The 14,430-nt window shown below is 37.4% G+C and overlaps 1 protein-coding gene across 1 annotated transcript in view; it reads left to right on the plus strand.

The window, feature by feature from the left end:
- Positions 1–14,430, plus strand: part of ARHGEF38 (Rho guanine nucleotide exchange factor 38) — a 128,207-nt gene that overhangs the window by 105,926 nt on the left and 7,851 nt on the right. The window contains exons 10-13 of the mRNA XM_001170503.7: positions 469–780; positions 7,544–7,687; positions 8,509–8,707; positions 8,824–9,083. Coding sequence (XP_001170503.5) covers positions 469–780; positions 7,544–7,687; positions 8,509–8,707; positions 8,824–9,083 — 915 coding nt within the window. The remainder of the gene's footprint in view (positions 1–468; positions 781–7,543; positions 7,688–8,508; positions 8,708–8,823; positions 9,084–14,430) is intronic.

Below are 14,430 nucleotides of genomic sequence, written 5' to 3' on the forward strand. Positions count from 1 at the left end.
TGGGATGAACTATATTCCTTTTGCTGCCAGCAGAAGGTGGGAGCGATATGGTAAATCTTTTACACAGTCTTGGCAGTCAAAGGCTAGCGATTCCCCCCTACCCTCAAGTGCTGGCTCTGGGATGAGAAAGGAGGGGAATGAAAAAGTGTTGAAGGAGATGACAATGACAAAACCAAAGACTGTAGAGAAAAAAGTGGAGTTATATTTTGGGTGAGCAGGCTTTAACTTTTGTATTCCTCTTCCTGCTCACTTTTTAGGTTCAATGTTACAACTTAGAGCTCCTGTTTTAAGTCTTTGAATAGGTTTAGCCAGACACAAAATGATCAGATCCTCTTTTAATCTGGGTCGGTGCTTTCCTGTTTTCTTTTGTGCTTCTCGTGGGGGAAAAGGTAAACCTATGGATAGCAGAACTGGACAAGGTATGGGCTGATCCTCTCTCTGAAATGGGCTCATTTTTTCTTTTGGCAGGCATCTCATTTACAGAGACTCATCCTGACCCCCTTGTCAGCCCTGCTGTCCTTATTCCCAGGGCCTCACAAGCTCATCCAGAAACGCTATGACAAACTGCTGGATTGCAACAGCTACCTGCAGCGATCAGCGGGAGAGGAGTCAGACTTGGCCAAAAAGGAGTATGAGGCCCTCAACGCCCAGCTTGTGGAGGAGCTCCAGGCATTCAACCAGGCTGCTCGGAAGATTCTGTTGAACTGTCTATGCAGCTTCATTACCCTCCTTAGGGACCTGATGCTCGTGGCACAGCAGGCTTATTCCACACTTGTGCCGGTAAGCACAGCACCAACACCTAGCTAGCTACCTTGGCCTACTGGATCTGCTAGAAACCACACCCATACGAAAGCCCTGTTCAGAGTGTGCACATGTGTGCCGTGTGGTGTGTGTGTATTTATTTTAACTAAATCCAGTCAGATAGTCTCCTGTTCCTTATCTGTCTTATCCATGGGAAACTCAAAGAGGGTTTCCTAGTTCAGGTTTACTGTGACTTACACATTTGTAATTCTTTTTTGGAGATGCCTTTTCAAATACCAAACACCTTTTAGCCTTGCTCCACCTGCCTGATGCAACATTGAAGCTTATCAACAATTTATATTTTGTATTTTTTTCTGATCAATAGTTCTTAGATGTTAACTGTGACTATTTAAGATGTGGCTTTAAAAAGAAGGCCATCTCAGCATAATGAAAGATGCAGGATAACGTTCAAACCATGCTTTGTTTTGATTTCATTTTTCCCCAAGAAAGAGAAGCCTGGTTTTGTGTGTGTGTTTGTGTGTGTGTGTGTGTGTGTGTAGCTTCGCCTCCCATTAGGATATAATTTTATAATTATTTTCCTGATGAGGAAGAAAGATATTTACAACTTATATCAACTTTTTAAAAATTAGCTTGGTTTCTTGGCCCTACGTTTCAAGTACACTAGTTCTCATCTGAATGAGATGGATAGCTATTCAATGGGTAACACCTGGAGCAGAAATAATTGTCCCTACTTTATTTTCTATTGTGCATTAATTAACTTTTAACTTATACTTTGAATTAAATTAAATTGAATAAACGAGGGCTATGTTTACAGGGTTCAAAAGCCAAAACTGTGTAAATGTATAATCAGTCTCACACTCATACCTGTTCCTCTAGCATCCCATTCCCCACTCTCATCCCCATTTTTATTAGTTTATTTTTATGCATTTAGTGCTTTCTCATGCCAGTAACAATAAATGCAAATATATATTTTTATTTCTTAAAAGTAAAAAACAGCATATTATATATACCATTCTGCACTTGCTCTTTAACAATATATTCTGAGAATGCATCTATAATAGTACATAAAGAGCTTCCTCATTCTTTTTTTTTTTTTTGGTGGGGGGGGATGGAGTTTCACTTTTGTTGCCCAGGTTGGAGTGCAAAGGCCCGATCTCGGCTCACTGCAACCTTCACCTCCCGGGTTCAAGCAATTTTCCTGCCTCAGCCTCCTAAGTAGCTGGGATTACAGGCATGTGCCACCAAGCCCAGCTAATTTTTGTGTTTTTAGTAGAGACGGGGTTTCTCCATTGTCAGGCTGGTCTCGAACTTCTGACCTCAGGTGATCCACTCGCCTCGGCCTTCCAAAGTGCTGGGATTACAGGCATGAGCCACTGCGCCCAGACTGAGCTTCCTAATTCTTTTTACAGCTTTATAGTAACTTACTGCATGGCTGTATAATAATGTATAACCAGTCCCCTATTTTTAAAATAACTTTATTGTGATATAATTTATATACCATACATTCCACCTATTTAAAGTATACAATTTGATTATTTTTAGTATATTCACAAGAGTTGTGCAGCCATTGCCACAACCAATTTTAGAACATTGTCATAGCCCCCTAAAGGAACGCTGTACCCATCCACATTTTTTCCCAACCTCCCCAGCTCTAGGCAACTATCAATTTACTCTCTGCCTGTACAGATTTTCCTATTCTGGGCATTTTGTATAAATGAAATCATACAGTACATGGTTATTTGTGACTGGCTTCTTCTATTTAGCATAACATTTCAAGGTTTCTTCATGCCTAGCATGTTTCATTATTTCATTCATTTTATCGCCAAATAACATTCCATTGTATGAATATACCACACTTTACTTATTCATTCGTCAGTTGATGGGCATTTGGGTTATTTCCATTTTTTGGCTGTTATTAGTAATGCTTCTGTAAACATTCAAGTTTTTAGTGGATATATGTTCTCATTTCTGTTGATTATATACCTAGGAGTGGAATTTCTGGATCATATGTTAACTCTATGTTTAACCTTTTGAAAAACTACCAGACTGTTTTCCAAAGTGGCTGCACTATTTTATCTTCTCAGCAGTATCGATTGAGAGCTTCAATTTCTCCACACCTCTTTATTATTATTATTATTATTGTTATAGCTATCCTAATGGGTGTGCAGTGGTATCTCATTGTGGTTTTTATTTGTATTTCCCTGATCAGCACTCTGTTTTAAAACTTATTAAATTGAAGTAATAACTTCTATACATTAAACTGCACCAGTCTGAACTGCACATCTCAATCAATATTTGCATATATACATCCGTGTAACTACCACCCAGATCAAGATATAATCCCTTTCCAGTTCCGCATAAAGGTCTCTCATGACCATTCCCAGGCACCTAAAAGTAACCATTTTTCTAACCTTTATTACCATACATTGTTTGACCTGTTTTGTACTTCATATAAATGGAATCATACAATATGTATTCTTTTGTGTATTAACCTGTCCCTATTGATGAGTATTTGATCTATTTCCAACTTTTTTTATTACAAATAATGCCGGGGTCATGATACGTGGGCAGATGTATCTGTAGGACAGATTTATAGAAATGATAGAAGTGGGATCTCTGTGTCAAAGGGTAAAGACATATGTAATTTTGCTGGATATTGCCAGATTCCCTGCTTAACTATGTACCATTTTGGATTCCCACTTGTAACATGTAAGAAAGCTGGTTTCTCTGGATTTTTGCCAATCTAATAGGTTTCAAGTGTAATTTTAATTTGCATTTCTTTAAGTATTAGTGAGATTGAGACTCTTCACATATGAGGGCTATTTATCTTCCTGTGAGTTAGTTGTTCACGTGTTTTACTCCTTTCTCTTTGGGTTCTTGGTATTTTTCTCCTTAATTTCTAGCAGCAATGTATATGCTAGGGAGATGAGCCTTTTGTTGAGATAAAAATTGAGACTACTTTTTCCAAGTTAACCTTTGTCTTTGACTTCACTTGTGATTTTTTTTCATGCTAATGTTTGTGTTTTTAAAAAATGCAGTCAGATTTATTAATTTCATTTTATGACTTCTAGATTTTGAATCTTATAAAGGACTTCCATATTTTAAGGCTCCAAATAAATTCAGCAGTGTTTCTTCTAGTATATTTAGGGTTTCATTTTTTTTATTTAAATAATCAATCCATGTAGATTTTATCCTGGTTCATGTTGTAAAATATGGATTTAATTTTATCTTTTTCCAAATGACTTTCCAGTTGCTCCAACACTATTTATTTAAAAATAATCTCTTGTTACTACTTTCTCAATGAAACACATTTAATTTGCAAATTATTTCGATAATTTCATTCTGAGGTCATGGTAGAAGGTGGGTTCATAAGTTCAGAACAAAGTTGAGCTTTGGCAGGAATTTACTAGTCAGAAAAGACATGTTATTTTAGGTATCTTTGATCCCCACTTTGAATCATGTGATTTTTAAAGGCATTTTCAGTTTCTATTTTAAATTATCTGAGTATCTTTCACATTGCAGTCCATAGCCGAACAAGAGCATAGAGATGCTTTGTTTTTGAGAAATTTCTAGCATCTTAAAGTAAAAGGCATTTTGGAGAAGTTATCCTCATTAAAATGATTTTATTCTTTATTTTATATGTACTATGTATATTTAAACTTTTTATTTTGTGATACTTAGAGATTCATATGCAGTGGTAAGAAGTATTACGGAGATCCTGTACAACCCTTACACAGCTTACCCAATGGTAACACATCTTGCATAACTACATGTATTTCTGAAAGGCAGAATTGAATAGTGATTAGAGAACACTAGAGTACCTTGTTTTAATACCTGCTCACTGCTATACTACATTGTGTAAATTAATGTATCCTTCTGTTTAAATTTTCTCATATGAATTAAAATGAGAATAATAATGTAAATAATTTTTAAATTTTTAATTGTATAAAAAACCACAATTTACCATTATAAGAATTTTCAAGTGTACATTTCAGTAGTGTTAAGTATACTTATATTGTTGTGTAATAGCTCTCCAGAACATTTTCATCTTGCAAAACTGAAACTATACTCATTAAACAAGTCCCCATGCTCCCCTCCCCCAAGTCCCTGGCAACCATCATTCTATTTTCTGTCTCTACAAATTTGACTACTTTAAATACGTCATGTAAATGGAATCACACAGTGTTTGTCTCTGTGACTGCCTTATTTTGCTTAATATAATGTCCTCAAGATTCATTCATGTTGTAGCATGTGATAGGATTTCTTTCATTTTTAAATGTGAATATTTCATTATATATAAAAAACACATTTTGGGCTGGATGTGGTGGCTCACGCCTGTAATCCCAGCACTTTGGGAGGCTGAGGCAGGCGGATCACTTGAGGCCGAGAGTTCAAGACCAGCCTGGCCAACATGGCGAAACCTTGTCTCTACTAAAAATACAAAAACTTGCCAGGTGTGGTGGCACATGCCTGTAATCCCAGCTACTCGGGAGGCTGAGGCTGGAGGATCACCTGAATCTGGGAGGCGGAGGTTGCAGTGAGCTGAGATTGCACTATTGCACTCCAGCCTGGGTAACAAGAGTGAAACTCCATCTCAAAAAAAAAAACAAAAAAAAAACCCTAAAACACATTTTGCTTATTTACTCATATGTCAATGATCATTTGGGTTGTGTCTATCTCTTGCTATTGTGAATAATGCTGCAATGACCATAGGTGTGCAAATATCTCTTCAAGATCCTGCTCTCAATTATTTTGGATATATACCCACAAGTGGGATTGCTGAATCATATGGTAATTCTATCTTTTTGAAGAATTCAAAGCTCTATTTTTAATTTTCATTTTTATTACAGTTATGCATACACATAAAGATTCAAGTAGTTATTCAGGTTTGATGACGAAAAACACTTGTCCTTCGCTCCCTTTATTCCATTTCTCCCACCTCAGTGGTAACTACTTTCCAACTCTTTTAGATGATTCTCCTGGTATTTACCTTCATATTTAAAAATAAGACTCTTGTGTTGTCATTTCATTATTAATACATTTTAGGTATAATACATTCCACTATGAAAAATGAGGATTTAGCTCTCTCTTCTCTCTATACCCCTACATTTGCTATAGTCAGACACACTCTTTCTATACCCCCTTCAATACAGTTATAGCATAGATTTGGTTGAGTTCACATTAAGCATGTAAAGTATGTGATTTGTGTATTAGTCATGATTCCAGTAGGAAAATCATAATGCATTCAAGTTAGGCATTTGGAGAAAACTTTAATAACTATTTACAAAAATGTGAGTATGGCACAGGAAAACCTTTAGAAATAGTGCCTTGCCCTGGGCAGGCATAGGGGTTTGGGGTACAACAACATCTAGGTTCAAAGAAATATGGGGAGGGAGCAGTCACAGCAATGTGTAGAGAGAGAGGTATGTGGAGAGGGTGACTTGATAGGAGCTGTGTGTTTCTGTCAATACTACTGAAAGCAAAATTAGGAAATAAATATCCTTATCTCATTTTCTTCCCCCATTCTAATTTCCTACAGGTGCTCCTTAATGATGGATTGATTGAATCCATTTGGAAGCCAGAGAGCAAGAAAGCTGTTTTGTTGTTGCTGTTGTTGTTGAGACAGGATCTCACTCTATCACCCAGGCTGGAGTGTCATGGTGTGATCACAGAGCTCACTGCAGCCTCAACTTCCCAGGTCCAAGCAGTCCTCCTGCCTCAGCCTCCAGAGTAGCTGGGATTACAGGCACACACCACCTCACCGGGCTAATTTTATTTATTAATTATTATGATTATTATTTTGTAATTTTTAGTAGCAGGCCAGGTGCGGTCGCTTATGCCTGTGATCCCAGCACTTTGGGAGGCCGGGGCGGGCAGATCATGAGGTCAGGAGATGGACAGCATCCTGGCCAACATGGTGAAACCCCGTCTCTACTGAAAATACAAAAAATAATTAGCTGGGTGTGGTGATGCGTGGCTATAATCCCAGCTACTCGGGAGGCTGAGGCAGGAGAATCACTTGAACCAGGGAGTCGGAGGTTGCAGTGAGCCAAAATCGTGCCTCTGCACTCCAGCCTGAAAAAAAAATTTTTTTTTAGTAGTGACTAGTTGCCCAGGCTGGTCTTGAACTCCAGGGCTCAAGTGATCTTCTGGCCTCAGCTTCTTGATTAGCTGAACTACAGGCATGTACTACCATGCCTGGCTAAGATTTAAAAATTTTTTAGAGACAAGGTCTTGCTACATTGCCCAGGCTGGTCTCAAATTCTTGGGCACAAACAGTCTTCTTACCTCAGCCTCCCTATTGGCTGTGATTACAGGCATGAGCCACTATGCCAGACTTACCCAGTTTTTGAGGGGTAAGGATGTAAACTCCATTTCTTTGTAGGAAGCAATGTTGAAGAATTTGTTTTAAAACCAGCACAGGCTCTTAATCAGTGCTCCTTCTTTTAGCTGCTTTCCCTTGCCACCATCCTACCCCACCACAAGGGAGGTACCTACTGCCATGAGCTCCTGAGCTTTTCTTCCAAGACTTCATTGCTATTTTTTCTCTTCTGTTCTTTCATTTGGCTTGAAACTTAAAAAAAAAATTCCTATCATGTTTGTGGGGTTTCTAGAGACAATAAATTAGACCATATTTATCTAGAAGTTCTAAAGTTGCCCTAACTTTTCACAATGGAGCTACCATATACCTCCTCAACTGTTCATCACAACTCAATACATTTAACACCTGATATGATTATCTAGGTGTCTGGAAACAATGCCATATTATTTCTACCTATAGGTGCCACTGTTGGTTTCAAGCATTTCTGAGATTCAGAATCAAGTACTAGAAGAGATCCAAAATTTGAATTGTGTGAAAGAAAACAGTGCCACCTTTATTGAGAGGAAACTCAGTTTTGAAAAGAAGAAACCTGTGCAGATTCTGGTGAGTTTGGCAGCATTCGTGACTATGATAACCTTCACCTCTTTGCCTTATCCAAGTCATAGTATCATATTATTTTCCAGATCACTTATCTCATTCTAATATCCTATAATTTACGTATGTGTAGAATTTCTTGTACATTTCTATCCTATATACCATAAGCTCCATAAGATCATGGATTTTTTTTCTACTTTGTACATGATGTATCCCCAAAGTGCCTAAAATGACTAAAATGGTGCTTGTCACAAGGTAGGAGGCACTCAATAAATATTTGTTGAATAAGATTTTATAAAGATAAATCATATAGTCCAGCCATTTCCTTTTCTACATAAGGCATACCAGGCCCCAGAGATAAGTGGGTTTCTCAAAGTCTCTTAGGGCCCGAGCTGAGGGGGGAGTATAAGCGTCTTGATTCTTGTCTAATTTGCTGATGATATTTCCCAGATAAAGACATGTACATGTGCAATTTAGTTAGCTGAATATTATTTATCAAGTGCTTAATATGCAAGGGGTTGTCTACAGAATGGCAAAGAGTTTAAAATGGTTGTGCAACATCCAAGAGGGATTAGAACCTCTGCCTTCTTATTCTTGTTTTTTCTTCTCTACAACACTGCCCTCCTGTGCTTACTAGAGAAATTTTTCACTGAATAACTCAGCTGGGTACTTTACGATAATAACCTGCCCTATGCCTGCACCTTGAAATAATCCTCTAAAAATATATGACTCCTATGTTTTAAAAATCTCCAGGGAAAAAATATTTACTAACTCCATGAGGATTTTATTATGTATCTGTCTAAACCAAAACTTCTCCTTATTTCTCCCAGCCAGAAATGCCACATCAAACTGACATTCATCGCTCCAAACTTCTATCCACATATAGTGCAGAGGAACTCTATCAAGCTAAGCGCAAGTGCAATGCTACACAAGAATATGACATCAATCTTCTGGAAGGAGACTTGGTGGCTGTGATAGAACAGAAAGATCCACTGGGGAGTACAAGCAGGTGGCTTGTGGACACAGGAAGTAAGTTTTTCCCCAGAACTACCACTCTTCTTTAAACTGAGATTTTTCTGAGGGCACATGTTTGGGAAGAGTATACCCATGAACTTGGTTCTTCTTTCTTTTTATTTCCTATCCAGATGTGAAAGGATATGTTTATTCCTCCTTCCTAAAACCCTACAATCCAGCAAAAATGCAGAAAGTGGATGCTGAGAACAGGTTCTGTGACGATGATTTTGAGAACATCAGCCTCTTCGTGTCTTCACGGCCAGCTAGTGACAGTGTCACAGGCACCTCAGAAAGCAGCATTGGTGATAGCAGCTCATCTCTTAGTGGCACATGTGGAAAGTTTGAAACAAATGGTACTGATGTTGACAGTTTTCAAGAAGTAGACGAACAGGTAAAAATTTGATGTAAAAATATGTGGTTGTTCAAATCATGAAGGAGTATCTCTCTACTGTACTCTATATTACTGTAACACTTGGTGGAAAAGTGCCAGCTTTGACATCAAGGAGACCTGGCTCTATTAGCACAGTGGATCTTTTTGTAAGGAGTTTAATTCCCTGAGCCTGTTTCCTTAAATGAAGCAAAGAATTAGAGATAAAGTGTGTATGTAAAGTAGCCAGCACAAAGTAGACACACAATAAATGGGAGCTATTACTATTACTACCCTGTTGTTACATACTTACAGCAAAGTATCTTTTTATACTCCCCCATCAAAGAAAAGTAGTTCAATACTGAACAGATTGCTGCCATCAATAGCACGTGGGAAATTGCCCATGATTCCTCTAAGAGCATAATCTTCATTGAGCTATCTAGTAATTGGCCAGTTTTAATCTCATGTATAATACCACACACTATATATGGAAACTTTTTCTTTCTTTCTTTCTTTCTTTTTTGAGATGGAGTCTCACTCTGTCGTCCAGGCTGGAGTGCAGTGGCACAATCTCGGCTCACTGCAACCTCCGCCTCCCGGGTTCAAGCAATTCTCCTGTCTCAGCCTCCCAAGTAGCTGGGACTACAGGTACACGTCACCACGCCTGGCTAATTTTTGTATTTTTAGTAGAGTTTAGTAGGGTTTCACCATATTGGTCAGACTGGTCTGTACCGAAACTTGTAAGAGCTATATTTCCCTCACTGCACTAATGCAAAAGCTACTGGTACAATCTTTTTGCAAAATGGTAAGTTAATTATAGTACAGGACTTGTTTTTGCTATATCAGAAAGGTTCAGTATACTTAATGGTTCATTCCCCAGTGGTGACCATCTAATTCCTTTATTTATTTCCCTTGCTTTTTCTTTAGTGTTGTATTAATAATTTATTTAAATTTATTTTTATAGAGGTTATGTATATGTATATGTGTAGATAGATAGATAGATAGATGATAGATAGATAGATAGATAGATAGATAGAGAAGTTAAAATAGTAGAAAAGCATACGTAACTTAAAAGTAAGCTGGGCTTGGTGGCTCATGCCTGTAATCCCAGCATTTTGTGAGGCTGAGGTGGGAGGATTGCTTGGGCTGAGTTTGAGGACAGCCTGGGTAACATAGCAAGACCTCATCTCTACTAAAAATCAAAAAAATTAGCCAAGAGTGGTTGCCCACATCTGTAGTCCCAGCTACTGGAGAGGCTGGGGTGGGAGAATTGCACAAGCCAGGGCGGTTGAGGCTGCAGTGAGCTGTGATCATGCCACTGCAATCCAGCCTGGGCAGCAGAGGGAGATCCTGTCTTTAGAAATAATAATAATAATAAAAGTAATGGTTTTTAGTCCCTTCTCCCCTTGTCCTGTGCTTCAGAGACAATGCTTGGGTATATCCTTTGTATATTCAGTGCATATACAAACACATTTATACCAGTGGGAAATATAGCATGTATGGTATATAGGGTTTTTTTCCATGTAACAATATATCTTAGACACAATTAAACCTAAATAGCTATCTTATTCCTTAAAAAGCTCTACACAGTATTTAATTTTATGTATATAATTTATGTAACTATCACCCTAATAATAGATACATAGAATGTTTTGGGCTTTTAAAAAATTTCAAACAATATTTCAAGGAAGGGCCTTGCCCATCTATTTTTGTGCATTTATATGAGTATATAAGTGTAAAACAAATTCCTAAAATATTAGAGGGCCAAAGGTATGTACATTTAAAGTCTTTATAGACATTGCCATATTGACCTTCAAAAGTATGGTTCTATTCAGTTTCTTTCATTAACAGTTATTGATTGCTGTCCAATTCATGACTTTTTTCTTTTTTTGGTTTGGTGATTTTTTTCAAAAGCAGCTTATCAATATCTTACATTCATGTCATATAATTAATCCATTTTTAAGTGTACAATCATGACTTTTATTATATATTACAAAGTTGTACAAGTTTAGTATATTTACAAAGTTGTGCAACCATCACTTTAATCCAATTTTAAAACATTTCTTTCACTCCAAAAAATCCTTTGCACCCATTTGTAGTCCCTCCTCTTTCCCACCCCTAACCCCAGGGAACCACTAACCTACTTTCTGTCTCCATACATTTGCCTTTTCTGTATCTTTTGTATAAACAAAAGTGTACAATATGTGGTGTTTTACAGCTGCTTTTTTTCACTTAGCAAAATGTATTGAGAGTCTTTCATGTTGTAGTATGTATATGTACTTTGTTGCTTTTTATCGCCTACTAATATTCCATTCTGTGGGTATATTTTGTTAATCCACTCACTAGTTGATGGTCATTTGGGTAACTTCTAGTTTGGGGCTATTGTGAATTATGCTGGTATGAATATTCGTGTGCAAGTCTTTGTTGTGGATTTTATTTCTCTTGAGTAGATACCCAGAAGTGTAATTTCTTATTGGTTTTATAAGTGTATGTTTAAATTTTTAAGAAACTGCCAAACTGTAATCCAAAGTGGGCGCACCATTTTAGATTCCTACCAGCAAAGTATGAGGGTTATGGGTTGCAGTTTCTTCACATCCTTGTCAACATTAGTTATTATTTGTCTTTTTAATTATAGCCATCTTGGGGGTATGAGGTGGTATTTCTTTGGGGTTTTAATTTGCATTTCCCTAATGATTAATGCTATTGAACATTTTTTCATGGGCTCATTTGCCATTCTTTTATTTCCTTTGGTGAATGTCTATTCAAATATTTGCCTATTTAAAAAAACTGGGTCATTTTCCTTCTTATTTTCCCATTGTAAGAGTTCTTTATAAACCTGAGTGCAAGTTTTTTTTTAATCAGATATATAATTTGCAAATATTTTCCCCTGGTTATAACTGACTCTTAACTTGTCTGGACATTACTGTTTGTTCTTATTACCCTTCTGTCTTGATGTTTCAAAACACTATTTCTCTATTACTTGTTCACTCTGTTGTTTATTCAGTTTCTGAAAGACATATTATAATGCTAACTAATGAATTTCTATCAGTGAAATCTATGTACCTGATTAAATGTCCTGTCAGACTTTGCCTTGTCCCAATAACCTAGATGGACAGAAATCTGAGGGCCAAATTTATCAGCACACTCTAAAGCTGGCTTGATGTTGAGTTCTTGTTCTTACTTGGCTCTACAGGGACTTTGGACTGAGCACCTCACATAGACTTTCTGCCTGGTGTTTGTAGTATGAGACTGCATTTAGTTCCTACTAGCTGGTACTTCAAAGCAATTTTCTCCAAGCAATCCTATCAATATATATAATGTGAATTACATCCATTAGAGATTTCCATTACCAAGAGAGGAAAAAAATGAGATAGTATTTCAAAACAAAAAATATATTAATGGCATATCTTCATAAATTGTTATTTGCTTTCTTTTTCCTCTGCATTTGGCACCAATTCAAAATAGGCATAGCATCAGGAATATAAATATAAGCACATATAAGCATTATTACTAATAAAACTGGATTGAAGATGCATCTTGGATCGGTAGCACGTGGGATCCCTGATACTTTCCCTCAGAGTAGAAATTATCTAACTCAAACTGAAGGTGAACCCTGTGCAGGGACAAAGTCTGTCCCAATAAACTTATTACAAGATGAGGAAGAGGATGCACCTGTTGGAAACTTCACTACAAGGGAGAAGAGAAGAAAAGGCCGCATAGAAATATCTCCCTTAATGTCTTAACTCTAGCCAATAGATGCACATGGGCCAGTGGTTTCCAGACTCCCCCTATAATGCATAATGCATAATATTGAAAACAGAGAGAAAGGAGTATATCATGTGCCTAATCCTTGCCCCAGGGCCGATGTTTCTATTCTGTTGGCTTTGAGAAATTGTGGGGAGAAGAAAGTGATTAACCTCTGTATTTGTGATGTGATAGTATAAGTCAATACATTATAGAGGTCCCTGTAATGTGATCAAAAGTGGAAGAAAATTATATCTTCTTTACCAACAGTGAGAATACAGTACATATTGTAATAGTTCACATTTGCGGTATCCTACAAAGCAATTTTCTGTGTGGCTATTTAGACTTTCGTTCTTGATTTTATTTTATTATCAGGAACATCAGCTGAAACTTGTACTGGCTTAATTGGATGCCACTTTTTGTTGTCATTTATTTCCCTCTCCCTTCCTACTGTGGTAGCACTTTTTTTATTTCTTCCAGAATTGCTATAGCATGTTTCCAAGGGGTGTTGTAGGATGTAGTCTGGATTTATTGATGGGTCTAGTGGGCCCTGACAAAAAGGACAGGTGGCCTCTACCTCATACTCAGGGGGTATCTTTGGGTCTCTAAAGATCATTCACATATAGGCAATTTCAAACTTAGATTCTAGTGGCTCCGTGATTTTTATACTAGAGCTGAATTTTTAACCTGGACACGAAGACCTGAAGTGGTCTATGAATGAGTTTTGGGAGGATTTAATGAGTCTCCTCAAATACATTGGAAATATTGTGCTTATTTGCATATGTACACATCTATGGTGAAAGAAGTCTACCTTTTTAAACAGACTTTTAAAAGAAAATTTTATCTAAAATGTTAGAAATCACTGCTGTAGAGATTTAACTTGCTTATCCATTCTCTACCTCATAAGAAGAGAGATTGCTACAAAAAATTCCCCAAAATTATGTTCTGGAGCCTTTGTTGAATAATGGGGATGAGCTAGTGGATATTCACAACCTGGCAGTACTGATTTATCCAAGGATCTTAATTTTTAAGTTCTTCGTTTTGTTTTTTGCTATATCAAAGAATATAACAAAAGCATTCACGTAAATATGCCTTCCCATTCTAATGTATTCTCTCCTTTTGTCCATCAAATAGTAATGGCATGTTCTGCATTAGTGTTCCATGCTGTGTAACAAATTACCACAAATTTGGTGGCTTAAAACAAAACAAACATATTTCTCAGGGGCTGTTGTCAGGAGTCCAAGCACGGTTTAGCTGGGTGCCCTGCTTAAGATCTCACGTAGCTGCAATCTAGGTGTTTGTTGGTTGTATTGCTTCTGAAACTGGGGGTTCTCTTCCCAGCTCATGGTCATTGGCAGAATTAAATTTCTTGTTCTGGTCGGACTAAGGACTCCTTTTTCTTGTTGGCAATTAGCCAGAGACCACTTTCAACAACCTGAGGCTGCTCTCAAATCCTTGCCATGTGGCTGTCTCTATAGGCAGTTTACAACATGGCTGTTTGCTTCTTCAAAGTCAGTAGGTGAGCATCTCTCTGGCTTCAAATCTCTCCCTTCAGAGGAGGCCTGAATGCACTTCAAAGGTCTCATCTGAGTAGGTCAGGCCCATCCAGGATAATCCCTCTTTTGAC

This window comes from Pan troglodytes, chromosome 3 (genome assembly GCF_028858775.2).
Source record: "Pan troglodytes isolate AG18354 chromosome 3, NHGRI_mPanTro3-v2.0_pri, whole genome shotgun sequence".
NCBI lineage: Eukaryota > Metazoa > Chordata > Mammalia > Primates > Hominidae > Pan > Pan troglodytes.